The following is a 27,699-nucleotide window of genomic DNA, read 5'->3' as shown; positions in this document are numbered from 1 at the left end:
AGCCAGGGACGGCCTCCGGGCAGCCGGGGTGGGGGAACACCCCCGTAGCCTGCTGGGGTGGGGGAGACACTGCCTGCCTGCTCCATCCGCAGCCGGGAGGGAAGCACTTGGTTGGGCAGCCCTGCTCGCAGCCGGAGCACCCGGCGGGCCCTTGTCGAGGGCGGACCCGCCGGCCTCATCCACGTTAACTAGCTAAGGGGAACTCAGCACTGGCCCCCAACCCCGCTAACTAGCTGAGAGTGGGCAAAGGGCACAGCACCAAATCCTGATAGAGAAGAAAATCTACTCTTCCACGAGGTGGAAGAAAACCTCCTGGAGATCCTTTGATACCTATGTAAGTGAGAGGGATCCTCATTTCCCCAGTTTCTGAGGGTTGTGAGGATAACCCTGACTACCTACTCCCCTTGCTACGTAGCTGCTAGGTGAGGGAATTCTTTCCTCAAGCGAGGAGCCAGCCCTTAACAAACTCTTCCCTAGACCAGATGGTAAACAGGGAGCCTTGACAGAAGAAATCTCATATGCTCAAGAGAAGCAGTTTCCAAAATAGAAATAAGTAGGAGCTCCAGATAATTACCTAGTAATTTTAATTATTTACATCTGGTCAGTAGACAGCAGAGAAAGTAAAACAAGGGAGAGAAAGCACAGCCAGGTTAGGATACTTTTCTTCCCTTTTCCAGTTGCTGTCTGCCACTGTTTTTATACAGTTTTTACTGTTACTATCCACAGAACTGACAGTTCTTTCAGAGAAGGAGATCTGCCCACCCTTAAGGACAAGGTGTGTCTACAGGAAAAAAAAAGAGAGACTTCCAGGTATGGAGATTGTTTAAGATCAATATCCCCAACTTGGCAGTCAGTGAGGAAAAGACAAGGCTTTCTCCTAAGGGAGACAGTAGTTAGCTGCCAGAAGTGAGAGAGGATTTCCATCCAGGGATAAAAACAGCAGTTTCAGGGGAGTGAAGATTCCAAGCAGATTGTTTTAATACTCAAGATTCTGATTTCGTTCACAATCCCCTTGCTCTCAAAATATTTCTTGAAGAAGCTCTTGGAAGACTCTCTGAGGATGGCTCTCAGAGAAGAAGTGTGAAAAGCAGCACCCCCAGAAACCAGCACTGAAGATAATCTGCCTCCCTCCTGAAAAATCTTCCAGACAGAGTGAGTGACTGCACTGTATCTCCTCCTATTCCTATAGGTTCTTCTCTTTTGTCTGTTATCCTTATTTCCAACATCTCTTTTCTCACTGTATCTGCTTTTCTTTTAATCTTTTTTTCTTTCTCTCCTTTTGTTTCTGAACCTCTCTCAAGCTTTTTTGTGTGCATCTTTCTCTCATTTGGCAATCTTTTACACCATATGGAATTGACCTGATTCTTTCATTGTTTAGTTTTCTTTGATACCTTAACTCTAATCAATTGTAAGAAAGCTTTGTCCTCTCCCTTATACTTTTTGCAATGCTGTATTCATTCATCCTAAGCTTAGCCTTTAATCATCACTGGCATGGAATTATTTTCTGCCATTTAGGCATCTTTGAGAAGGATAATATTGTCCAAAAAAAAAAAAAGCATTCTGGAGACACAAATAGTGAGTTGAGTGAGTTGTAGTGCTAGTGTTCAAGGAGGCACCCATGGGGTTGGAGTGTCAGTTCTTCATTTGTGCACTACTGTGTGAATAACTGTGGGAATGAAGTGATTATGGGCTGCATACTGTACTGTGCTTGGAAGCTGAACATACAGATATCAGAGCTAGTGCTTTGGGATGCATGTCCTATTGTACCTAGAGATTGTAGGATGAATTCTAGTAGAGCACCCTTGAGAGTGCTGTTGTGTTTGGGGTACTGTACTGTTGTGTTAGGGATCTAGGAATAAAGGTAGTGGAACCTTTTCTGAAAGCAAAAATAAGCCATTCTGTAGTCTTCCTATGTGTTTTATGCTGTGTTCAGGAGCTTGGAATGTGAATGGTAATGCTGATGCTGTGATGAGCCAACCTAGTTGCTTTCTGTAGATGAGACATCCAGTCTCAAATGAGTATTCTGATACTAAAGTGATTTCCTAAGAAAAAAACAAGTTTAAAATAGAATTTATCTCAAATGAAATCATAGCAGATTCCTGTGGGAGAAGAATCAAGTCTAAGGGTATCTCACCTGAGATATTTATGTTTGTGTTCTGCAGTGAGGAAATCCAAGATCAAAGGGCACTTGACCAGGACAGGAACCTTTTCAGAATCTATTTGGGATCACCGTGGTTAACAGGGAGTCCATGAAGAAAGAACTTGGTGTAATTTATCAGTAAGATCAAACTGAAAATGCCTCCAGGTTCATCCAAAGTGATTCCCAATTTATGCTAAAAATTTTGACAGTTATCCTTAGCTTGAGAAGATGCCCCTTTCTAAAGGAAGACTGAATCAAGAAGCGTATGTATGTTTTGTGGATTTTGTTAGATGCTCTCCTACCTGTTGTCTTGTAGTTATGCAATCAACCTGTTTTGAGTACAGTGTTATCTAGTGCAAGGAAAGAGATAATTAAGGCATTTTGGCCTTTGTACGTTGGAGGGGGTAACAGACTTTTCATACTGTGGAGGTTAATTTACCTTGCTCTACACCCATGATCACAGTAATGACTTGACGTTTTTCAATTGCTTTTGGCTCTGATGGGTGCCAGAGCACTTTACAGAATGTATATATGCCAACCTTATGAAAATTTGCTCTCTCAGTGATTTATTTTTTTTCTTGTATATAAAATGCTTTTTTTTCCCCTCTTGATTATGATGTTAAAGATTTAAGATTTTTTACATTTTCTGTCAGAGCTTTAAGTATTCATGACAGACATCCAGGGTTGAAAGTCATGTGCATTAGTGTAATTGTTTGATATTTGTTTATTAATTGCTGACAGGGCATTCAGTGCTGACTTAGATAGATAAACTTAAGACAATCTCCACTCTGAAAATTTCATAGTCTAAAACACAACTGTACTAAAGTCAAGATATACTGATACATTCAAAGAAGGGCATGATTTTTAGAGAGCATAGATTTTCAGTGACAATATTGGTACATGTATCAAATGTTTATCATTGCCTAAATGTAGCTTCTTCTAAGATGGAATACTGCAGCCTTTCTGCATCATTTATTTTTTTACAAAAGTATATAAAAATGATGAATATTGTGTACTGAAGTAAAAGTGTAAAGTGCTGTACAGATGCATTTGATTGAAAGTGCTTTGTCTTTGAGAGTTTACATTAAGAATATTAAACTCAAACATCTAAAATTAGACTTCTAAAGCCAATGTTTAGATACCTAAGTTAATAGCAAATTCTCACGAGTAAGTGATTCAGCAGAAGCAATGAAGATATCAGTATTTAGGTACAGAGACTCATAGATGTGTGTATGGATTTGTACATATAAATTTGGTCATTCATGTTTCCAGAAGTTGACTTTATAGATGAAGCAGTATAGTTCTGCCCTGTGTGCGCTCTATTTTTGAGAACTGACTGCATGTCAGGCCCTAAGGTAAAAATTAAATAAGAAAATCTGGAGATTATGGGGAAAGGATTACATTACTGAAGGATTAGAAACTTGTATTAATATTCAAATATGTATTTTGTAAGTTCCTTGGATTTTATCTTGAAATATATAGGCAAATGCATAGGGTCAGATGAGGAGTCAGAGAACTTCAAATGAAGCAGAATAAACAGCTCAAGGGGTTTTGATATTGCTTTCCCATCCAGTATGTGATTTTGACAAATGCAGTACATATATTTTTTTTCCAATAAAAATAGAGCTGAATGCTGCTTGTGTCTCTGGAGAAGTTTTTTCTGAATCTAGAGGTACTGGTATCTTTGCATCCTCCCCTGAATGTCAGCTGACCTTTATGTAGTGGGAGATTCAGTCTGCGTCACAGTTGGATCTTTGGCCCTTCAAGTGTCAGAAGGGAAATATGATTAACTGCAACTGTGATATGGACAGTTGTCCCTCAAGAGCAAGGCTGAGGTGATTAACTCATTTTACACATTTGTCAGACAGGAACTGCATCTCTGTCATTAGCAACCAAAAGATGAAATGCTTTTGGACTCATTTTTCCATTTGCTTTTCCCAGTCTCGGAAATGTAACCAATGATGTTCAGAATTCTGTGTTTTGTAGTACTCAATTTGCAGAAACCATTGCTGTATGATGCATCAGAATTGAAGCTTAAAAAAAAGTGTTTCTAGCACTTCTAATCTGGAAGACAACTTTAAAAATGAGAGTAGTGTCCAGCTTAATGGACAGCCTAAAATGTCTGAACTCCAGCTGTGTTAACTCTGAAACCTAAAGAAAAGCACTTAAACCACTATGTTGCTGGCTTCTCTTGTTATTTCAGCAGCAATATCCAGTTGATGTGTCCTACAAGGATGATAAGTGCTTGGTAGTTGGAGTCAATATTGCAAATTCTGCTGTTGATATGTCCCCCTTCCTTCTAAAGGATATATGATGAACATAAAAATCTTTTGTGTGCTTCTTCTCTGTCCTTAGTTTTTCATATTTCAGCACAGCCTGTGTTATTGAGAGAAGGCAAAGAATGCTGCCATGTGTCTTCACAGTTAATGAATTGGAAAATGTTCAGTTTACATTTGAAAAGAAACATGGAACATTGAAACATTCTTAGTATTCCTGAAGACCTTGCAACAGACTTCAGGACCCATTTACTGTGGTGGCCTGTAGTGTTTTACCAAGATTTGTTTTATCCTTCTGTCTTTGACCTGTCTTGTCCCCTACCCCATCCCAAAATGAATGCTAGAGTTAGTATCTTAAAGTTAGAAGGTGTATGGATTCTGCAAGCTGCTGACCATTGTGAGCCCTTTCCCAAATCCTATCGCTGGCTTCTTTTCATCATACCATAGTCAGATTCTTCTTCACCTTTAAGGTTCATCCTTCCTACTTCTTTAATCTCATTTCCTCCTACACCCTACTTTTCCTCCCAGTTCTCTCTGTACTGCTCTTTGCATCTTATTTTCCTTACTGTCCCTTTGTCATTCCCTCCTGTGGTTCCGTAAACCTAAAATGCAATTACCTCTTTATAAAGCAAGCATTTCTAAAATGCTTTATTGTCAGCAGTTCTTTCTTTACCTATTTCATAGGCCTTATTTCCACACCTGCATTTTGACCTGGTTGGCTTTCATTAGATAAAATACTTGTGGACACAAAACACTGTGGGTGGTTGGTTGGTTTTTGTTTATTTATTTGTTTGTCATCAGTTAAGTCAAGAAGCCTGCTTTTATACAAATATAAAAGGAGTTTTCTTCTTCTGAAGATATACAGGACATCTATGCAGAAGAATGACTCTTTGTAAACAGACTTCTTCATTCTTCCACTTTACCTTCTCCACTCCGCTTCCTCAAGAATAACTAGATTTTAGCTGATTAGAATGGAAAAACCCTTGCATTTACAATCTCTGGTTGCTCATAGCATATCAGGATCTTGATTTTGAACTAAGGTATAATGGAAACTGAGTAATGAAGGAGAGATGAGGAGTGAGAGCTTTTATACCTGGAGGAAGAAGTATTTGCTTTTTTTTTTTTTTTAATATTACCAATTCATTATTTTTTATGCTCCTTACTGTGTAAAGGCTGTGAGTGATAATAGTGGAAATATGTAATAACTGTTTAAAGTTCAGATTTGAACAACTGGGAAAGATTCTGAACTTTTTGTGGTGACAAAGGAGTGAAGTTTCAGAATTCTCATTCCCTCTTCCTAGTAGGGAAAAAAACAACCCTTCTCTCTATCAGTAACTTGCAGAGAAAATGAACAAGACTGTTAAAAGCAATTTCAGAACTACTTATTTTATCTTCACTTGAAAATGGGACAGATTTGAATGTAGAGAACTGGTCTGGAAGACCTGCATTCTTTGCATGGTTCTGCTGCTCCTGGGCTGACCTTGGGCTGTGCTCTTCTCCTTGCAAGACTTATTTATATAAGAATTGGGTATTGATCCTTTTTAAGGGTTCCGAAGTATTAGAAACACTTCATAAATCTGGGTGTTATTATCAGTGGTGTTCTTTCTTAATTACAGTGTGAAATCGAACTCAAAGATTCTGTATGCTGCTTCTCTTGGCATTAAGCAGTGAAAGCATGATGCCTCAACTCATTTTTGTTTCATGGACGGACCCAAAACGCCAAAACTAAAGGGTTGACAAATCCTGTATGTAGCCCAGATCTGTTTTTAAAGTTGACTTCAGTATAGGTATCCTGACTCTCTTAAAGTGTCTCCTAAGATCTCTAATTACCTTTTCTTGGCCAGGTCTCAGGGTCTCTATTTCATCTTCATCCTTCTTGGCTTCCCTGCTGTTTTTGACACTTGATCATGCCCAGTCTTGAAATCTTGTCCTCCCTTGACTTTTGTGTCTGTATTCTACTAGTTTCCCTGTAACTATTCTAGTCATTCATTCAGTTATTTCTGCGCTAGGCCATTTACCTTACTCCATTTTTTTTCCTGTAATTTAGACATAGAAACCTACCTCTGGTATGCTCTCCTTGCTTTTCTTCCTGCCAGTGATATTAAATTATATATCTCAGTATACCACCTTAATGTTGGTGTTATTAAGCTGCAGGGCTAACAGTCATTCTTTATTGATGTGCTTTTTTTAAATGGGAATATGAACAAAGTTTTCATTTATAAATGCATGTTGCATTCATCTGAGCTGGGTTTTTGTGGCTGAAGGTTTACTGCTGCATGTGATTCTTATAGGCAGCTAAAATTGAAGTCCTTGCGTTCAAACAAGGTGCTTCCATGAGGCTGGGGGAAATACCTTCTCTTAAGTATTGTTTATCTACAATTTACTTCTGTTTTTCCAAGGGGAAATTACATTCTAGGTATGTGCTCTTAAATTTGAGTTATTCCAGAAACAATAACCAATACCTTCCTCAGTGTAGGGCTATTTGTTCTATCAATATTCTTAAATGCCAAATATTTATCTTGCCTATCTAAAATATTGTATAGTGGTTCTGAAGATGGAGGGATTCAGTAGAGATTCTGCTGTGGTGATGTATTTTCTTTATGCTTCAATGTACTTGGTTTGATTTTTGCTTCAAATGTGTTATTTTGGGGATGTTATAATGGGATATTGGGTTTAAAATTAGAATTTGTGGTGGTCTTATTATAAATAATGTAGCTTTCGGCTCAGAAGTGTTTCAGACATGCCAGCATTCTTAGTATCATCTGCTGTTTCTTTTGACAGGCATTACATATCCCCTACTCTCACTTGCACAGCAGCATAAATAAGGACTCTAATCTTAACTTTGAACTCATTTTCACATTGAGGTTTCTCTGAATTTCTACTGAATGTTTATATAACAAATGACAAAAATCTTTTTATTAGTTCATCTTAGTGCCCTGGGAGATTTTAATTCTAGCTATACTTGATCCTAGCCTTGCATGCATGTAAAGACTGTCTTCCTTGACATTAGAATACTTTGAATGTTGGCCATAATGCCATCTATTAATAAGTTTAAACATGTAGATCGACTTTTGTAAACCAGATTTATGCAGAACTAGTACACAGAGCTTTTGGAATTGGATCTTGATGCACTTCTGGCATGGGAGTTTTGGAGACTTTATAGTCCCCGCAAATCTTGCTTCAATTCCACCAAGACTACATAAACAGTCAGAGCTCTTCACTCACTAAATTCAAAATTCAAAATTATTTCTTACTCATGCACCTTTCATAAGGTGAAGGGAAATGTGCTGTTATGATATTTATGTCATTAGAATCTGTTACGTAAATAAACTTGTTTTTATTTTTCTTCTCTCCTCCTGAACTTAGCATGAACCTCATTTTGTTGAGATTTGTTTGTTAAAGGAAAACCATATCTGTAAAACAATATGATTATAACAGAACAATTAGTTCAATGATATGTAATAAGCAATAAAGGAACAGAAAAATTTTGTCTCTCTTTAACTCTGAGATTTTAGTACCATCTTAGTGTAATATTATATTTTTTAGCAAATTTCCTGCTCAGAATACCGTTACTCTATTATGTTCTTCTACGTGAAATAGCATTAAATATTCAAAGCATTTGATCTTGCACGCTAAATATTTTTGCGTAAGAGTGTAGAGTCAGATGACTAAAATTATGACAATGGTATGCTCTGCTGTGTATTTAGATGACATCTTCCTTTGGTTGAAGTATTTAAGTATATTTTTTTCATTTGATTCATGACCACTGTGAACTGTGTATGCTGTATTAGCATCTCTCCAATCCATTAATTTATTGAGAATAAATTATTAGTATATTAGTTTAACTCTTCTGTTAGTGTGGGGTTTTGTTTGTTTGTTTGTTCCTGCTAGTTGTTCTGCTTCCAAAGAGGGGAAACGTAGTTTTAGGGTATGATGTTACCTCTTTGCCCTAGGATACACTTTTCCTCCTTTCATATGACACTGCAGACAGAAATGTACTTTGAAACTGCAATATTTCTCCTTTTTTGTGTGTGTGCATGCTCATACAACAAGCCCTATTAGTCCTTTCATGTTAAGTAGCCTCTCTCTCCCTTTTTGGATTTGATTCTAGAAACATTCCTGAAAACTTTTCACAAAATAGCAATAGCAATTTCAGACTATACAGATAATCAGATAAGCTTTATCTTTTTGTTTCACGTAAGGGGAAAACAATCCCTTAGTGAAGAGGCTTACTTAGAAAAGGTGGGATTTTTTAGTGTTTTGTTCCTGCCTGCTTAGTCTATATCTCCTTATTTTTGAGGAGAAGCTCGTCTTGAGATAGAAGGTTTTTCTTCATGCAGGAATTTGCAGCATTGGTGGTTCTTGCCTTTTTGTGTTAGAGTACAGGTTTCTTGCATTTGTAATTTGCATGAGTACTTCAAAATTATCTTTTCCCATCAAAGTAGAAAAACTGTCTATTTTCCCATGCATTTTTGTGTGTTGTGTGTTTTCTTAATTTCTGAGGCAGTTTACTTTAATGGACATCCTTCTCACTGTTCTGTTTCATAAAAGTTGAACTCAGCTGCTTCTTTTTTGCCTGTTTGTTTATTTGTTCAGTACACCAGAAGCTCTCATTATATTATCTCTGATTATACTAGAGGGATATTTTCATTTAGATCACTGGATCTGTCCTTTAGACACCTAAATAGAAGAGACCTTATTTTTACAGGTGTTCTGCAGCAATATGTCTCACTACTTAGTAGTCTGTTCTGCTATCTTCATTCTCAAGATTTACGTTCAGAAATTTAAGTCGTCTTTGAATGTTTTGACAGTAGTGTTTCATTGGGTTAGAATAGCAGGAAGAAGAAAAAAACATCGAAAATAAATATAGGGAAATAAATTTACAAGTCTGCTATAGAAAGTGAATGTTCTGTAGCTTGTGTACAATGCAGTTTCACTTGTTTTACTCTCCTACTTCAGTTGTAATTGATTCTGAATGGACAGCCTTTAAGTCCTGTCTTAGTGAATATTTTTGGTTGTAAATGTTTATGGACTGCATTTAGTATGAACCTTAGAGTGCTGTTCCTTGCTTTCTTAGATCTTTTTCAGTCCTGATATATAAGTAATGGTAATACTGGCTAAGAGCTGACTGTTCAAGCACTCATGAAACAGCAAAGTAGACAAAGTACAGATTTTTTTTCAGTCCAGCAGCAGGTGTAGCACAATATGATAGACAAAAAGGTGGCTTACATTCTCAGTGGGAGGTTTAATTTAGTGCTAGCAAATATTCAAAATAAGGCAGTAGTAAAGTATTACTAATCCCAAGGAAATTAGTAGTTATGAACAGGTAGTCAGTGCTAGGATTTTCTTTAATATACTTTTGTTATAAATCAGACAGATTCTTGTGTATTTAACTGTAGATTTGAATTTGGTACTTGGATGACATTTTTGCATCTCTGATCTGTCTTAAATTGGGACTGTACTGGAATCAGTACTTGAGAAATGAAGACTCTGTAGTCAATTCCCAGCTGTTGATGATGGTTATAACTGCCAACCTTATTGAAGATTTTTAAAATCAGCCAATGCATAAACAGATACCATTTACTTCTATACATGTAAAGTGGGAGATGATGAATTCTGGTCTTTAACTTCCTTTTTACTTGAAGTTAATTCTGGCTTGCTAATTGGATAGGTTTGCTTGTTTGTTTAAACACCCTTGGTTCCAGTTCAGTGTGTTTGTTGTTAGTCATAAGTTTGTTTTCTTTAAGTACCATCATAAAAAAAAAAAGAGAGAGTTTGAAAGAAGAATTGCTATGCAATAAATTGTGAATTTGGTGGAATCATCAGATGCTGTAGTTTGGCTGCGACATTGTTATATTGATCCATTAAGTATTGTCCAGCTGGTATACTGCCTGGTTAGGTGAATGAGATACGTTGCAGAAATTATAGTAGGTATTACTGTAAGTGTTCTTTTAAAAAATTGTGTGGCAAATTACACCAAATTATTTTTGTAATTATTATGTTCTGGAATTGCCTTCCATGAAGATTTGGCTTTTGAATATTACATGTCCTGTACTCTAGGGACATATATTTATTAATCCAGTAACACAATCAAGTTTAAACTTGGAAAAACAGTCTTACTCTAGTTTGAAAATTTTCATGGATTGCTGTTGGATCCAAGTCTTTGCTTTCTGTTCTGAAAAACTGTCTAGCACAGACATGTCCAAACTGTGGCCTGTGTGTTGCATGCAGCCTGGCACAGCTTGCAGTGCAGCCTGCTCTGTGGTATCATGGCTGCTGCTCTGTCCTGCTGAGTGGCCCTGCTCATCTCTGGGCATGCACCTATTGCTCAGCAACAGCCAATCTGTCAGTGTGCTATTGATGCTGTCGAGCTGAAACCAGGGCACCAAGAGAGCATAGTACAGTGCCATCTCAAATTATGGCAAATGATATTCTGCATTTTGATACATTGGCTAAACACAGACCTGTGAACAGAGAAAAATATGTAGCCATGCCTTCTGTTTTGATACAGGAATTTGGAAATAGATTTCAAGATTGCAAAAAAAAAAATCGGGTTTTTTTTTGTATACTTGCAACACTACTTTCATTCAACATAAATACATTTTTCAAATGGAATGTATAGAGTTGCCATCAGATATTCAACTCAGAAATCTGATTGTGTCTTTTTACCAGAATCTTATAAGAGCTTCACAGTCATACTTTATCCATGTCATCGCATTTGGCAGTATGCACATTTGTGAGCAACTGCTGTCAAGGATGAAGCATAAGAAAAGTAAAACTTGGTTTAAAAAATCTCTAATGAGCACTTTGAGAACTCACAGAGTTCCAAAGACCACTGCCATAAAACGGGGCTGATGCTTTGGTTTCACAAAAACAAGGTCAAATATCCCACTAGCTTTGTTTTTGTTCCTTTTTTTTTATTTTTTACCATTTTAATAAAAATATTAAACGTTGAAATGTTTTGTTGCATATAACATTAACTATAGTATACATCTTATTATATATTTTATGAGAACTGCTCCAAAAGTGATGCCTTCTGTTTTCTTATGTACGTCTATGATGTCAGAAGAACTTTTAAATTGTTATTTAAGCTTTGAAGATTTTATTTTCTTGTCAAAGACTTTTATAAACCAGGGAATTAAAAAATTCAGATTCTTAGTATGGATATAATAGGACCCAGTTTTTAACCTGACTGCCTCCTTGACAGAGGTGTTCTACACTAATACAGAAATGCATGTATATTTGTCAGTTAATGTGCTGCCTATCAACCATAAGTTTTACTGCATATCCAGTCATTCCAAATGTTCTACTGACTTAGTCTGGGCAAATCTGAAGCTTTATGGAAACTCATTGTTTCATTTGTTTCTTAAAATTCTGTTGTTTTTTTAAATTCTCTTCTTTCAAATTAGTATTTCAGTCTGTTGAAGACTTTTATAACTTCATCTTTTTAATATCTGTGCTTGTCTTAAAAGTAACATAAATGTTGGGGAGGTTGACCATTAAACTTGTGCTAGTAATACAAATCAGTAGTAAAATGGCTTCAACTGGTGTTTCATAATAGTTCAATATGCATGTGATAAGATGATTTGTTCTGTAATTCCCCTGTGGAAATTTAATTTTATGAGGCATGCTTAAAAATTTAGCATTCGGCTGATATTAGTTTATTTTAATTTTCTTCAGAGTTCATCAGAATAATACTTCTTGGTGAAGACTGTACAAGTAAAATTATCATGCAAGTTTAGCTGTGTTTCAGTTAGATTTATAGATCAGTGATATTTTTCCGTGGCCCCAGAATCTGTATAAAAATATATTGTTGCTTTACCCTTGTATAGTTTGGGAAGGAGTAATTACACTGCATTTATTTATTTATTAATATTTGAGAGTAGCATTTTTTGGTTGAGGTGATCTTTATTCAGGAGAGATTCAGATTGGATATTAAGAAAAGGCTCCTCACCGAGAGGAGTCAGACACTGGAACAGGCTCCCCAGCAAAGTGATCACAGCACTGAGTCTGTCAGAGTCTGTCAGAGACACAGAATACAGAATGTCTTTTGTTGGAAGGGACCTGAAGGACGAACCAATTCTACCACCGGCTCTCCATTGTCACCGTCAGGATTGTCATCCACTGGATCAGGCTGTCCAGGGCTCCATCCAACCTGACCTTGAATGTGTCCAGGAACAAGAGTATCTACTTCTCTGAGCTGTCTGTTCCAGAGCCTTACTACCCTCTGAGTAAATACTTTTTCCTAACATCTAACCTAAAACTTTCCTCTTTTAGTTTAAAGCCATTCCTATTTGTCCTCTCACTAGCAAACCATATGAAAAATAGGTCTTCCTTCTGCTTATCAGCCCCTTTAAGTACTGGAAGGCCATAGTAAGGTCTATGTGGAGCTTTCTCCAAGCTAAGCTAGCCGAACTCTAACGTTTTTTCATGGGAGAGGTACTTCAGCCCTGTCCTATTTATCGTCCTCTTCTGGGCCTCCTCCACAGCTCCCCACCTTTCTTGTGCTGACGGCCCCAGGCCTTAAGAGGGCAGATTAGAGGGAAACAATCTCCTTTGCCCTGATGGCTACCCTACTTTTGGTGCAACCCAGATAGATACAGTTGGCCTTCCAAGCTGCAAGTGCATGCTGCTGGTTCATGTACAGCTTTTTGCCCACCAGGACCCTCAAGTCCTTTTCCACAGGGCTGCTTTCAGTGAGTTCTCCAGGTCTGTGTACATATTTGTGATTGTTGTGACCAAAGTGTAACACTTTGCACTTGCCCTTGGTGAGCTTCATTTGATTCTTATATGTTCCCTTTTAAGTCTGTTCAGGTCCTTCTGAATAGCATCCTTTCCTTCTGTTGGATCAACTGTACCATTATTATCATCAGCAAATTTATAGAGGGTACACTCAATCTCACTGTCCAGGTGATTGATAAAGATGTTGAAGAGCACTGGTCCTAAGACTTAGTCCTGGGGGACACCACTTGTGACCAGCTTCCATGTGGACATAGATCTGTTGACTGCAGCACTCTGGCTGTGACATTCCAACCAGTTCTTTATCCACTTAATAGTCCTGCCATTAAATGCATCTCTCTCCAATTAAGAGATAAAGATGTGGTGTGGGACCATGTCAGAGGCCTTGTGCAGGTCCTGATAGACAACATAAGTTGCCCTTCCTTTGTGCACTGGAGCTGTCACTCCACCATAGAAGACCACCAGACTAATCAGACTCAATCTACCTTTTGTGAAGCTGTGCAGTCCATCTTGGATCATCCCTCATCTCATATGTGCTTTAGTATAGCTCATTAGATCTGCTCACTGATCTTCCCAGGCACATAACAGAAATCCTTTTGCAGGCCTGATTTTCTAGTTAGGTACAGAGTTAGTAGTCATTGCTATCGACTGTGGTACTGTGGCAGATGAGTATATAGATACAGTAGTAGCAGTTGGGTTTTTCCTTTCCTTCACAGAAAGAAAAAATTTTTCCACCCGTTAAGGATACTGTAGTGTTGCAGTTTAACTTTTCAGTCCCTGCATGCACTGGAGTGTGAATTATAACATTAGCTGTGCAATTAGGATTTGTTTTCTGAGCCCAGTGCAGTGGTACAACTGCTCTTGGTGGCTGAGGGATGGATTTTGTTGATGTCATGTGATGGATTTTTAATCTCCGAAAAGTGTGATGAGCACATGCATGAAAATGAAAAGTTTAGTGCCCATGAATTTGTTGGAGTAAAATAATCCTGATCACCAGGATATGTTGGAAGCACCCATCTGGAAAGTAGTTCTGCAGAAAACAACCTGGGAATCCTGATGGATGCCAAGTTGCCCTGCCTGCTGAGAAAGCTAAAGGTATTCTTGGCTGTATTAGGCAAAGTATTGCCAGCAGGTCGTGAGAGGTGAACCTTCCTTGATTTGGGACTAGAGGTGTTCCCCAAGGGTCAGTGCTGGGTCGTCTTGTTCAATATCTTCATCGATGACTTGATGACGGGATGGTGTACTTGCCGAGGTGGACACTAATTAAACAAAGCTGGGAGGAGTGGCTCAGATGCCTGAAGGTTGTGCTGCCATTCAGCAAGACCTGGACAGACTGGAAAGTTGGGCAGCAAGAAACAAGATGAGGTTTAACAAAAGCAAGTGTAGAGTCCTACACCTAGGAAGAAATAATCGTGGGTATCAGTACAGGTTGTGGCACAATCTGCTGGAGAGGAGCTCTGTGGGGAAGGACCTGGGGGATCCTGGTGGATGACAGGCTGGCGATGAGCCAGCAGTATGCCCTGATGGTCAAGAAAGCCAATGGGATCTTGGCATGCATTAAAAGGAGTGTAGTCAGCAGGTCAAGGGAGGTGATCCTCCTCCTCTACTCTGCCCTGGTCAGGCCTCACTTGGATTATTGTGTCCAGTTCTGGGCTCCCCTATAGAAAAAAGACAGGGATCTCCTGGAGAGAGTCCAGGAGAAGGCCACAAAGATGATTACAGACCCTCCCCTGGCATCTCCCCTATGAGGAAAGGCTGAGCGAACTGGGGAGATGGCTGTAAACTGGAGCATAGGAAGTTCCGCACCAGTATGCAAAAGAACTTCTTCACAGTGAGAGTGACAGAACACTGGAACAGGCTGCCCAGGGAGGTTGTGGATTCCCCTCCTCTGGGGAAATTCAAGACCTGCCTGGATGCCTACCTGTGCAGCCTGCTGTAGGGGGCCTGCTTTGGCAGTGGTGGACTCAATGTTCTCTACAGGTCCCTTCCAGCCCCTGCAATTCTGTGATTCTGTGATTCCTTTCTTCTCAGCACTTGCGAGGCTGCACCCAGTGCTGATCCAGTTCTGCGATCCCCAGTATAAGAGGGACATGGGCATAGTGGAGAGAGTCTAAAAAAGAGGCACCCAAGATTACAAAGGGTGCCTCTTTTATGACGAGAGGCTGAGAGAGCTGGGACTGTTCAGCCTGGAGAAGAGAAGATTTGGGGAGGGTCTCTAAATGCCTGAAAGGAGAGTTCAAAGACGATAGAGCCAGGCTCTTGTCAGTGGATACTAGTGCCAGAACAAGAGGCAGTGGACACAAACTGGAGTACCTCTGAACATCAGGAAGCAATTCTGTGCTGTGTGGATAATGGAGCATTGGCACAGGTTGCCTGGAGAGGATGAGAGGTCTCCTTCTTGGAGATCTTCAGAAGCTTTCTGGGCATGATTTTGGGCACCCTGCAGTAGTTTTGGAGCAGATGGACTCAGAGCCCTGCTAACCTCAGCCATTCTATAATTCTATATGATGCATATGGTTGTATGGGAAGAATGAGGAGCTCCTGTGTCAAAATGCTGGGTCCATCCACACTGTGTTATTGACACATATCTATTTTTAGAAATAATGTCTATTTGTTACTTGCACAGATGAGTGTCTCCCTGTCTCATCTGATTTGCTCAGATGAGTGATGGGCTTGGGTGGGAGGTGTTGTGTAAAAAATCTTTCAGAAGTGGAATATGTTGATGTTAGTCTTTTCTCTCCTAGATGTATGTGTGTGGGTAATTTGTTACATGATGATGTACATAAGTGTATGCATGTGTTTAAGAATTTAACTTTTGTATGTACTAGCATGCAATGGTATAGTATAGTCTAATTTTTAAAATGATTAATTTCCAAAGTGGCAGATGTAAAACTTGCAGCCTTTTAAGACTTTGTTCTTCTATGTATGAAAAAACTAAGTGCAGAACAGTGCAGTTTTTGGCTGTGGAAACTAGCTCGGTCCAAACTTAAAGAAATAGCTCCTCGCATAATGATGCAGCCAATTGCAAATAAGAATAATGATATTTATGATACTGTGACTACTACAAAAGACAGCATACAAGCTTGTGTACTGAGTGTGCAAATGTACACATGTTTGTACTATTAAATATTTTCTCTTATAATTAAATAGAATATCCTGGGTACAAGTGCTAGTCATGTTGGACAGATGTATCTTACTTTATGAGGGAAATATGTAATATTTATGAGAGGAAAGATCATGAGACTATTTCTGTCCTGTGTGTGAGCTTGATAAGATTGTTTTTCTTGTTTCTCAGATTTGGTGAAAACAGTTTCTTGTTATATTGTGAATTAAGCAAGACTTAATAATAATGATATGTATGTTTAGGTCGAATTGGTTATAGTAGGCAAAAGTTTAATTATTACAAGCTTAATATGGTCTGCATCTACCTCAACATGGTAGTTGTAATTAGCTGTATATAGTATTATGCGTAATCTTGGTGTTTTAAATGATATACATAATCCTGGCTCTAATGAATAGTATTAATTATAATGTCGCCTGATGCAAAAAAAAAAAAAAAAAAGCAAACAAATATAACAGTTTTGGCCTTAGAGAGAAATTAATTTCTCCCAAGTTAAGATGGTCACAGTCCTGGGTTCTCCAGAAGACCTTAATTAGATCATTAGATCCATTGTTGTTTGGATATGGTGTGAAGGAATATTCCCTTTTAGCTATGAATTCCTCTTATCTGATGCAAAAAAAACTGCTGGATTATAATGCAATCTTGCTGAAGGTCTCAAGGTTATATTGCTTAGACAGTAAAGGAGGGAATGCGATACAGCCGCGGAAGATAGTTTACTTCCTTTAAATAAATCTTGGTTGTTCACCTGAGAACAGTTGAGGTGCTCTGGATAAGACTGTACAAGCAGTTATCATCAGCACTTTCCTAGCTATTATCAGCAAGTGTAGCCCTCCAGAGGATGCGGAGGTAGGTCTTTGATGATTATATTTGGCTGTTAATAGGGTATATCAAGTAGGATGATCTTCACTCAGGTGTTTTTTAATAGGAGAGGAAGTAGAAGAGGAATGCAAATGTATATTTCTGTTCTTATGGTTTATCTTGGTTGTATCTCTGGAGATCCATTTCTCCTTCTGTCTCCTCACAGATATAGCTGCTTCCAGTATCATGGCCTCTGACTTGGAAAGCAGCCTCACTTCCATAGATTGGCTCCCACAGCTTACTTTAAGAGCTACTATTGAAAAATTAGGAGGCTCGTCACAAGCAGGACCTCCAGGGGCTGCCCGAAAGTGTCCTCCAGGCTCACCGACAGATCCCAATGCTACTCTTAGTAAGGATGAGGCTGCAGTGCATCAAGATGGCAAGCCACGTTACAGCTATGCCACTCTAATCACATATGCAATCAACTCATCCCCTGCCAAGAAGATGACACTTAGTGAGATTTACCGTTGGATCTGTGACAACTTTCCCTACTACAAAAATGCTGGTATTGGTTGGAAGGTAAGGACTTCAATAGCTAAAGTGCTCTTTCTGTCTAATAAGTTGACTTTATTTTCTTATTTTTGTGCCAAATATGCTCACTGAGCAAAATAAAAAGAAACACATGTGAAAATAAGATGTCCAGAGAAGAAATGAACTGAGATGGAAGTCCCATTTTCTTTGAGATTTTTGTTGTATGTAAGAGGAAGCCCTGTAAGTAAGACCCTGGGGAAAAAAAAACAGCAAGACAAAAATCATCACCCACAAAACCCACCTCACTATCAACCTCTGCATGACACTGGTAGTATTTTTGTAGTACCTTTCTATATATGTAGATGGTTTGGCTGCTGTTACTCAGCCTGATAAATTCCTCTGATTTCCTCAGCTTCTGTTCTGCCCTACTGTGAGTATATATAGTGCCTTTGAGTATGCACTACCCTTCTGTTTTCTTTACCCATTCCTGAACGTACATAGAAAGCTGTACATTTTTGTTATAGCACTTACCTTTATCTCTCAATCTCTCTTCAGAACTCAATTCGTCATAACCTCTCTCTGAATAAGTGCTTTCGGAAAGTGCCTCGACCAAGGGATGATCCGGGGAAGGTAAGAAATCTAGGTGCTTCTGGCCAAACCATTTAAAACTGCGTGAAATGAGCAAGAATTGCCCTTTCTAACTGATTGTAGGAATTTGAAACCTGAAGTGTAGGCAGAAAGGGAAGCAGTAGTAAACACAGTGAAGATTCCTTTAGCTCTCCCTTCTCTGACTGAAACAAATCTCTCTGTGTGAAATGTGTTTACATCGTGTGTACATCATGTGATGTCTCCTATCATGGTGGACCTCCTTTGGTTCCATTCTTATATGTTAATGTCTTTCTTCCACAAGAAAGACCCAAGTGGGCACAGTACTCAAAGTGGAGTCTCACAAGTATGCAAAAGGGGGTCCTTGTAGTTCTTTTTGCCCAGTCTGAATACTGGGTTGGTCCAATAAAAATTACATACTGTGAGGAGACAATGAAGGGGAATTTACAGGCCCCAAAGTGTTGATCCACCTTGGATCAAGTCATCTTTTGCTCTTGGAGTGATGGAAATGGATAGCATCATAGTTCAATACAACACAATGCAATCTCTTCCAATTCTTGGTTATCTGATATTCAGTGTGGTTCTGTTATTTAGTTGGTGCTGCTCAGTAAATCAGTAACCCGCTGCTGTAGAAAGCTCTCTGATTTAATAATACAGTCGTTCATTCACCAGTGGGTCTTTTTTCCAGGGCTCTTACTGGACAATAGATACGTGTCCAGATATATCTCGCAAGAGGCGGCATCCTCCTGATGATGACGTGAGTGTTACTGTTTCCTGACAGCATGGAGCAGTAGTGCGAGTTCCATTCTTGTTCAAAGGAGTTCTTCCAGCACTCCTGGGGCAGCAGCATATATAGATGAGGAGGATTAATGTGTATGTTGTGCTTATTGGCCATTGTTACTGCTGTTCATTAGCAAAATTAATTAAAATTCATTGTCTTGTCTCTTCAGTGACTAAGGCCTAGTCCTCCTGTTTTCTAAGCCATGAACTACAGTAGGGGAACTGACTTCTCATCTGCAGTTTCACTTCTCCATCTGTTATTTCATTTGGGCTCTTACTCTCTTCCCCATCCACAGATACCACAAGACTCCCCAGAGCAAGAGGCAAGTAAGAGCCCCCGAGGGGCTGTTCCAGTCAGCACAGAAGCCTCTTTGCCACCTGAGGCTACCCCTCAGCTGTCACTCCAGAGCACTGCCCCCATTGCCAACTACAGTCAGGTGAGCAGTGGAGAACAGAAGCCTTAAGAAGTGTGAAAGAAGGAGAAGGAAAGAGCGAGGGGTGCTTGAATGGAAAAGTGGAGTGGTGAGAAAAGAGGGAATAGTGAAAAATGGTGAGGCAGAGGAGAAAAAATTAAAAAGGGAAGAAGTTAAAATTGATCAGACAGAAGATAGTGGAGGAAGTGATATTTAAGAAAGGGCTGGATGGGGATAAGGGTAAAAACATAATGGTATCAGAGAGCTGAAGAATATGCTGAAACCAATATGCTGCAGGGTGAGGGTGATGGTTCAAGGGAAATAGCTTTTGTGGAAGGCCTGCTTACTGCAAGATGAGCTAAGTGATATGAGATAGCAGTATATGTTCTACCTGTATGTAGTTTCTGGGCCCTGTCAGAAGTTTAAAAATCTAGTATAAAATAAAGGCCTAATTTCTATCATCTGTGGTCCCTTTAGCAGTCTGCAGGGCCTGTGGATGTTGCCTCTACTGTAGCAGGAGGACAGGGCCGTGAAGGGGCCGATGTACCCCCCCCACTGTACAGTGCCAACCACGACTTCAAGTTCTCCTACTCTGAGATCAACTTTCAGGATCTTAGCTGGTCCTTCCGAAATCTCTACAAATCCATGCTGGAGAAATCATCTTCCTCTCAGCACGGTGAGTAACCATAAGGACCATGTGAAATGGGCAGATATCTGTTTACACAGTCGTGTCCACTCATCTATCCTTAGTGTGTCTCAGATCTTTCTTCTTTTAGGAGCAAAGCTTCTTTAGTGTGCTGTAATTGGTTCTGCCAGAGGCAAATAAGAAATCTGTATGTCCTTTCTTTATTGCGCCTCACTAATTCGCTCAGAATGAAAAGAATAATGATTTAAAAATACTGTATCCTAATACAAAAGCAAATATTTAAATGGTGGAAGCATAGAAAAATGAAGACCTTGAAGAATAGCTTGTCTGAAAAGTATTGACAATCTGTCAGGCTAGAAACTGTAAGAGGAGGAGGATTTTTTCATGTAGGCAGTGGAATTTCCCCAAAAGGAAAATGAGAAGTCATCATTGCGAAGATCCCTTAAAAGCAGAATTGTACAAAGTGTTGGAGAATTGAACTTTGAGGGGGAGAGGAAGCCTATAACTTCATTCATAGCTGACATTTCTGTTACTTAGGAAGCAGCTACCAGGAGGCATAACTGCTGTAGGGATGAGATCTGTGTTTCCACAGAAAGGACTTCTGGAGAGTTTCCAATTTTTGTCTTCATCTTTAAATATTCTCCTAAATACTAGTCTGGTGTAGAAAGGAATATGTGATTAGATGAGACTTTTACCTATGCTCTCAGCCAGCGTATAATGCAGGCAGAGTTTGTTACTCTAGGAGGAGCCTCCTGATTTTGTAACTTCAGTGAAATTATAACAAGCTTTCATCAAGTGGCGCTTGATATTAGTAGTAGGAATCTGTTGTGTGAGGTGCTGTAGAATAAGAAGGCTACACAAATGCAGAGAAGAACCTTGACTCACTCTGTGCCTCTGTCTCTAAAAATTAAGCAACGATCTGCTTTTCTACAGCTTTAAGAACATCTAGGAAAACTTGCAATTTTTGATGAAATTGTGTTGGTAACTTTGAGTCTGGATATTGGCCTTTTGGAGTCAGAATAATATTGACCCTTTTGCTCCATTGCAGTTAGTAGGTCTAAGGGTTGATTTTGGCTCTAGTGAAAAACTCAGGCTTGCTTTTACAGAAGGTCAGCTGATGATGGTTAGCTGAGGTTACTAGCAAGTAATGCCTTTCACTGCAATTTTTCTTAGAATTTCCATAACATAAGGAGAAAATAAACCAGGGAAGCAGATGTAAGAGGTATGCAGAGCTCCTGATATGGGGAAGAATGGAGAACATATGATGTTCTTGCATTTGGGGAATACCTGTAATGGAAGAGAATAGAAATAATAACACCTAAAAAGTCAGGAAGAATTAAAGTAGTAAAGGAGCCCTGATATGTGTGCTATGCTCTGTGTATAGAAGCAGTAGGAAGCATGGCCACTAATGATCTGTGTGAGAAAAATTGTGAAGGTTTCAGATGAAACTGCTTGTAAGATAGACTATGAAGGGAGCTTTTGGAAACAACAAATCAGATTTATCAACCTCCATATTCTAAATGTTTTGTTGCTTAAGTCTGCTTACTAGTCATTTCTAGGGAAACAACATGTGCATGAAATTTCCAGAAATCATGCATTACTTGCTAGATATAGATGAAGTCCATGGAGGCATAGAAGTATTTAAACATTTAACACTAAGGAGTTAAATTCTGCTGGGACTTTGTAGAACCTTTTGTTGTTGATAGAACCTGGAACACATTAAGAGCTTAACTGTGCAGGAGCTAATTATTGGCAGCCTCTAGAGGGCACTTCAGAAGCTTCTTAAATAACACTGCTCATCCTCAGCGTGACATTAGAGATGGTTAATTTAAGTAGAGGTCTGATCCAGGCAGCTCTTAAAGTTTCCTCCTCTCTCTTTCGTCCCACAGGTTTCTCTTCTCTCCTTGGTGACATGCAGCCCTCCAACCACAACTACTACATGTACCAGCAGCAACAGCAGGGCCCCTCAGCAGTGGGTGCTGCTCCACCACTCCACACTCCAACTCCAGAGGGTTGCCCATCCCAAGGGGGAAAGCAGCAGGGTGGTGAAAGTTATGGCCCTCCACCAGTGATGTCCATGCACCCTCCCCAAATGCAGCATGGAGGCTACCACCAGCATCAGCATCACCCACACTCCCACCCACAGCAGCAGCCACATCAGCACCAGCAGCAGCAGCAGTCACAGGCTTCAGTCAACAATGCTGGCTTTGGTGAGTCAGGGCTGATGAACAGCTGGGAGAAATGGAGCAGTGGGGATCCTCAGACAGAAATTCCACAAGTGAGATTCCCTTAAGAATTGCCTACATATTGAGCAGAAAAGGATGATAGCCAGTTATGATTGAAATCTGAGAAGGAAGTTGCCTTCTTATTAGGGATATGGTCATACTAAGTTTGAGATTCTGTTTAGAGATGCAGGATAAGTTCAGGAGCCAAATGAAAAGGGAGGCACTACCCTTGATATTCCAAGGGCAAAAAGATTTTTATCTACTACAGAATTAATATCTTTGAAATGGCCAGTTATATTGTATTAAGGGATGGAGGAAAAGGGTGTTCTGTATTGGAATAACATTTCTTCCATTTCATTACAGCATTTCCCCCTGATTGGTGCTCCAGCATTGATTCCCTGAAGGAGAGCTTCAAGATGGTAAACCGGCTGAACTGGTCTAGCATTGAGCACTCCCAATTCTCAGGTTAGTATTGGCCTAGGGCTGAGGTCTAGTGACTCAGTGACTAGGGACTGTAGTATCTAGGATTTGGGAGTGCAGCTCTTGGGGTTTTTTGTTTTTTGTTTTTTTTTTTTCCAACTAAACTTTGGCAAGTCTCATTTTCTCATTGACTCAGCTGTTCCTTGCAACCTAGTTCATGGATCCTGTTAAAGACCGTAAAGCACTTGAACACTGTAGGGATTCAGGGCAAGAGGAATTAATTTATAAAAGTATGTCAGAAGGTGAATGAGGATTTTTCCCTTCTGCTTCTCCTTTTTTTTACCCAAGTCAGTTAGTATCTTAAAAAAGAAGCTCTCCATTATTTCAGTGACTGATCATAAATAATGAAGTTGAGTTTGCGGGGAGAAAGTGAGACTTAGGAGCAGAAGACAAAAAATTTAACAGGAGTGACTGCAGTTTAGTTGCTGCCTTTGACACTGTCCTTATCCTTTGCAGAGTTGATGGAGAGTCTGCGCCAGGCCGAGCGGAAGAACTGGACACTGGATCAACACCATATTGCCAATCTCTGTGACTCTCTTAATCACTTCCTTACCCAGACTGGTCAGCTCCCTCATCTGGTTGGCCCTCAGCAGCCCCCTCGAATCTCTGATTCTTGTGCTCTGAACAGTGGCAAACAGGAGCAATCCATGAATCAAGGTAATTTGCAGGGAAACTAAAATGCCACGTTAATGAAGGACCAATTCTCTACATACCCTAAACTTCTTGCTACCTTGTAGTTAGTGTAGCACCAAGCAGCTCTATCAGAAGCTGTTTATCCAAGCTGTATTCAGTTCCTTGGTTTGTTCAGCCTAGAGAAGAGGAGGCTGAGGCGAGATGTCATCATGGCCATGCTTCCTCATAAGAGGGAGTGGAGGGGCTGGTGCTGATCTCTTCTCTCTGTTGACCAGCGATAGGACATAAGGAATCAGCCTGAAGCCGTGACAGGGCAGAGTCAGTTTTGTTGTCAAGAAAAAGCTCTTCACTGAAAAGGTGATCAGGCACTGGAACAGGATCTCCAGGGAAGTGGTCATGGCACTGAGTTTGCTGGAGTTTAAGGAGACAATGCTTCCAGTCATATGGTCTGATTTTTAGGTGGTTCTGTGTGGAGCCAGGAGTTACTCTCAGTTATCCTTGTGGGTCCCTTCCAACTCAGGATATTCAATGATTCTATGAAATCAGTCTCCCCTATCTGTAAAAAATTATTAGGATGTTCTGTGTCTGTGGCCTACATGTGCCATTATGTGATGCATATTACCAAAAAGCATCTTCTCCAGAAAGAATTGCATTTAAATGGTTAACCTGTAAAAGGAAAAGGGAAGAAATGGGTTTTGGTACAAAATTAACAGTAAAGAATGGCAAGGTAGAAAGCTTGCTGTTCTAGGTGGCAGTAGCTGTAAAGGAGAAAGCTTTTGTGCCTATATTGGAGAAAGACATACTAGACAAGGAATAGAAGAACATGCTCCAAGGAGAGTGCAGCGATGACCTTGGTGCAACTGTGATGGTGCGTGTCATCTAGTATTTTTACTAAATGACTTTATTGTAAACAGTGAGAAATAAATAGTGAACCATTTTCTGGCATTTCTAGATGAAAAGTTTATTTTAAAATAATAAGTGAAACTCCTGCAGGTGCCAAGAACAAGAACCTTGACCAAGCTATAGCTTTTGGTTAGGACCAAACAACTGAATATCTCAGTATTCTGTGTGTTTGAGTGAGTTGCTCTGTGGCTGAGATGCATTCCAATCCGGGCTAGGTCAGCTGACCAGACCATTAACAATTAGTTTCATTTCATTTCACAGTGAACTCCTATGGTCAGCCCCAGCCTCCCCATCTCTTCTCCGGTCCATCTCCGATGTATCAGATTTCTACCCAGGACTCTCCAGGATATAATCGCCCAGGTAAGAAGTGATAGTAAGGCATATTATATCTCTGAACATTTAAGAACTGGTTCTCAAGCCCTCTCCATTTCTTCCAAAACACTCACTAATCCAATGAAGCGTTCAGGGTAGAGAAAGTGCTTGGACTGCCAAGGACTCTTCATTAGGGCTGTGGCATACCTCTAATAGATTTTAGAATTTCAGTGACCTGATTTCTTTCACTTCACATAAATGGCTTTCTAGCCCACCATCGTGGTTGGACAAAGGCAAAATTACATTAGAAGCTTCTGTTGCTAAAGTTCCTTTGTATTTTACCAGCAATCAGCTGTGAGAAAAGTTAAGGAAGCTGAGGCTTTAACCTCAGTAGAAGCTGCTCTGGAGAATTTCATAGCACACTACCAACAGACAGGGAGAAATTCATGCCAGTACTGTTATTGCGTATACTGTTGAAACAGAGGAGTCCACAGTGCCCTTAATGCTTTCTTTTGACCAAATGCCCACTGTGAAAAAGTATGACATTTTTTCTTCTAACTGTTCTTTTTCTTTTTTTTTTTTTTTTTTTAACTGTTTTTTTACTCAGCTCATCATCTGGTCCCTCGGCCTTCAGGGCCTCCTCCAGGCACCAATGAGGAAATCCCTGACGATTTCGACTGGGACTTGATCACCTAGCGAGTTACAGACTTAAGAGCCCGTCCTTTGTGAAGGACGTGGGATGGGAGGGAGACATGGGGTGAATAGTGCCACACCACTGTCTCCAGCCTTCCTATCTTGCCTGTATATAGATATATATTCTCTATCTCCGCCAGAGAAGCCACCGCAAGATGCTGCCGAAGATAATCTTTCATTGCGTCCTGTTTTATCTTTTTTCTTCTTTTGTTTATTATTATTGTTGTTGTTGTTATTATTATTATTATCAATAATTGAGCACAGCCCTTCCCCTCCTCTGGTGGCCTCGGATGCATCAGATCAAACCTTGTTGTGTGGTGTCCTGTATAGGGCAGAAAGATAGGTCCTTGCTGCCACAAAAAGACCTCAGAAGGCTGAATCCTTGTGTGCATCTTTCTCTGCCTCTGTCATTTTGCATTTAGCAATCTCTTTTTCCCTTCAAAGCGGACAGTAAATCTGTTGTATTGGATACTGAGTGAGAGTCTAGTAGACCCTGGGAGTCTGTAGTTATGTTATTTCTTAAATGTTGTAAAGGTCAGGAGGCTAAAGGGACACTGTGGAGGGGTGATTTCAGCTCAGTTTCACACCAGCAGGAAAAGTAGGAAAAGAAATAGAGACCCCAAGTGCAAATAGGATAATCTCTTAGGTTGGGAGATAAGCTGAACTGGGGAGGGAAAACCTGAGTTTGGAGAAAGGGGGATGTAGAAAAATGATGTTTCAGCAGAGATACTGGTTTCAGAATGCAGTGCCTCTTGGTGAGGATGAAGAGTGATTTTGAGAGGATCCTGACTGCTCTGCCTTCTGCAGTCTCCAAGGAAGTGAAGCCTACATACTCATCAGGTAAAAAAAAGTAGTTGAGGGTGTTGTGATCCGGCAAATTCTGTTTCCCAGAGCTTTTAATTTCACCCCTGCCCCTTCAAGCCTTTCTTCAAAGTATGCAGTGAGGCTCTTACTTGCATATGCAAACTTAAAAGTTTTCTTACACCGTCAGTATTTGCTCAATTGTTACATAGCCCTCTGACCCTTGTACCTTTTTGGAGACTGTCTTTGTCTGTGGCAATGGGAGCCTTGCTGCATTGGTGTAAATTCTCAGTCAGTGGTCCCCACTTTGTGATTGGGTTAATGGTGGAAAGAGGAAGCTACTGCTCAGAATGGAGGTGAATCAGGAGACTTCTGGTCAAGGAGCTCAGACCCTCTGGTTGAGTAAGTGAGAGCCTCTTAGAAGTGATTTTTGTAAGAGATGCATTAGAAGAGAGGATGAAGTAGAGCTGAACAGCCAAAGAGTATTGTATAGAAGGAGGGGGACGGGTAGGTCAGACTCCTTCAGTTCAGCTGAGGAAGATGATGGAATAGAATGTAAATCCCAGTTTATGGTTTCTGTCAGCAAATTAGGAAAGCAAAACAGATGCAGGAGTTAGTATTGAAATTCCTCCTCCTCTAAGCTCTGTCCTGAGTTACCTTTTTTTTTCCTGATATGGTTGTTCTGTCAAACCTCTTGTTTCACTTTAGTATTTTGTAAAGCCTACTCCAGCCCTTATTCCCTGTTTATCAGTGAAAGGAACAAGACAGAAATAAAATGTCATGGTGGCTTTGATGTACCTGGGGAAGAGGAGGTAAAAATGTCTGCTCTGACTGAAGGAAAATGGGGAACTAAAATTGCTTTTTAAATTTGCTGTAGGGATAAATCAATTGGGTCTTTGTCAGGGAAGTGGACAGTCTCATTGTATTGGGGGGGGCGGTGGGATGTTCTTTTTTTTTGTTCTTTTTTTTTTAATGTGTGTATTAAGGGGGAGTTCATCAGTGAGCATCTCCAAGAGAAATGAGGAGTCCCATAGCCAACTTCAGCATGGAATTAGCTGTTATCTATGCTGCTTCAGGATGGTAATGATACAACTTGGAAGCGTGTCTGATTGGGTTCTGTGAAATGTGGCACCAGATACAGCCTATGATTGGTGCCAGTTAGTGCTTTGCAGAGCATATCGCAGAGCCAGCCCTGTGGAAATCTGAAATCACTGAAAGAAAAGAAAGATAGCTCCTTCAGCATATGAAAGTCCCCACAATTTGCATATTTATCTCATCTGAATATTGATTTGCTCCTTGTTTGCATATGTAAATACACGCCGGTCAGTGTGCAAATTAGCCTCGTTCCTCTGCCTCTGAAATACATGTGCATTGTCAATGCGTGGGAAGGCATCGGGTTGGCTATGTGGAGCTCCACACTGGTACTAGCTGCAGGGAGTGAAGGGATGCAAACGTGCCATGGAAGTTCTTGCAGGCCCTTCCACAGTGGCATTGCCCACAGTGCTTTGTGTCAAGGGTCAAGGAGAGAGGGGCGTGGTCTCACAAGTTTATTTTTGTGCATGCTTTCTTAATAAAAAGAAAAAGTGAATGTTTATGGTTTAA

At 40.0% G+C, this 27,699-nt stretch overlaps 1 protein-coding gene across 3 annotated transcripts; it reads left to right on the top strand.

The window, feature by feature from the left end:
* Nucleotides 1-27,699, top strand: FOXJ2 (forkhead box J2). 3 transcript variants are annotated; one of them, XM_010717328.3, is made up of 12 exons: nucleotides 2-334; nucleotides 1,037-1,152; nucleotides 17,301-17,653; nucleotides 18,161-18,235; nucleotides 18,900-18,968; nucleotides 19,288-19,428; nucleotides 19,882-20,080; nucleotides 21,940-22,260; nucleotides 22,639-22,740; nucleotides 23,212-23,412; nucleotides 24,553-24,651; nucleotides 25,211-27,699. In XM_010717328.3, the coding sequence occupies exons 3-12, from the start codon at nucleotides 17,321-17,323 to the stop codon at nucleotides 25,297-25,299; spliced, it is 1,629 nt and encodes a 542-aa protein (XP_010715630.1). In that variant the 5' UTR covers nucleotides 2-334; nucleotides 1,037-1,152; nucleotides 17,301-17,320; the 3' UTR covers nucleotides 25,300-27,699. The 3 variants fall into 3 exon arrangements, with proteins under 3 accessions (XP_019473290.1, XP_010715630.1, XP_010715613.1); XM_010717311.3 differs by having other exon boundaries at nucleotides 2-810; XM_019617745.2 differs by having other exon boundaries at nucleotides 1-1,152; nucleotides 19,885-20,080.

Source organism: Meleagris gallopavo, chromosome 1 (genome assembly GCF_000146605.3).
Source record: "Meleagris gallopavo isolate NT-WF06-2002-E0010 breed Aviagen turkey brand Nicholas breeding stock chromosome 1, Turkey_5.1, whole genome shotgun sequence".
In the NCBI taxonomy this organism is placed as follows: domain Eukaryota; kingdom Metazoa; phylum Chordata; class Aves; order Galliformes; family Phasianidae; genus Meleagris; species Meleagris gallopavo.
Note: the sequence above shows the minus strand (reverse complement) of the source record. Positions and strands in the feature narration are given on the sequence as shown.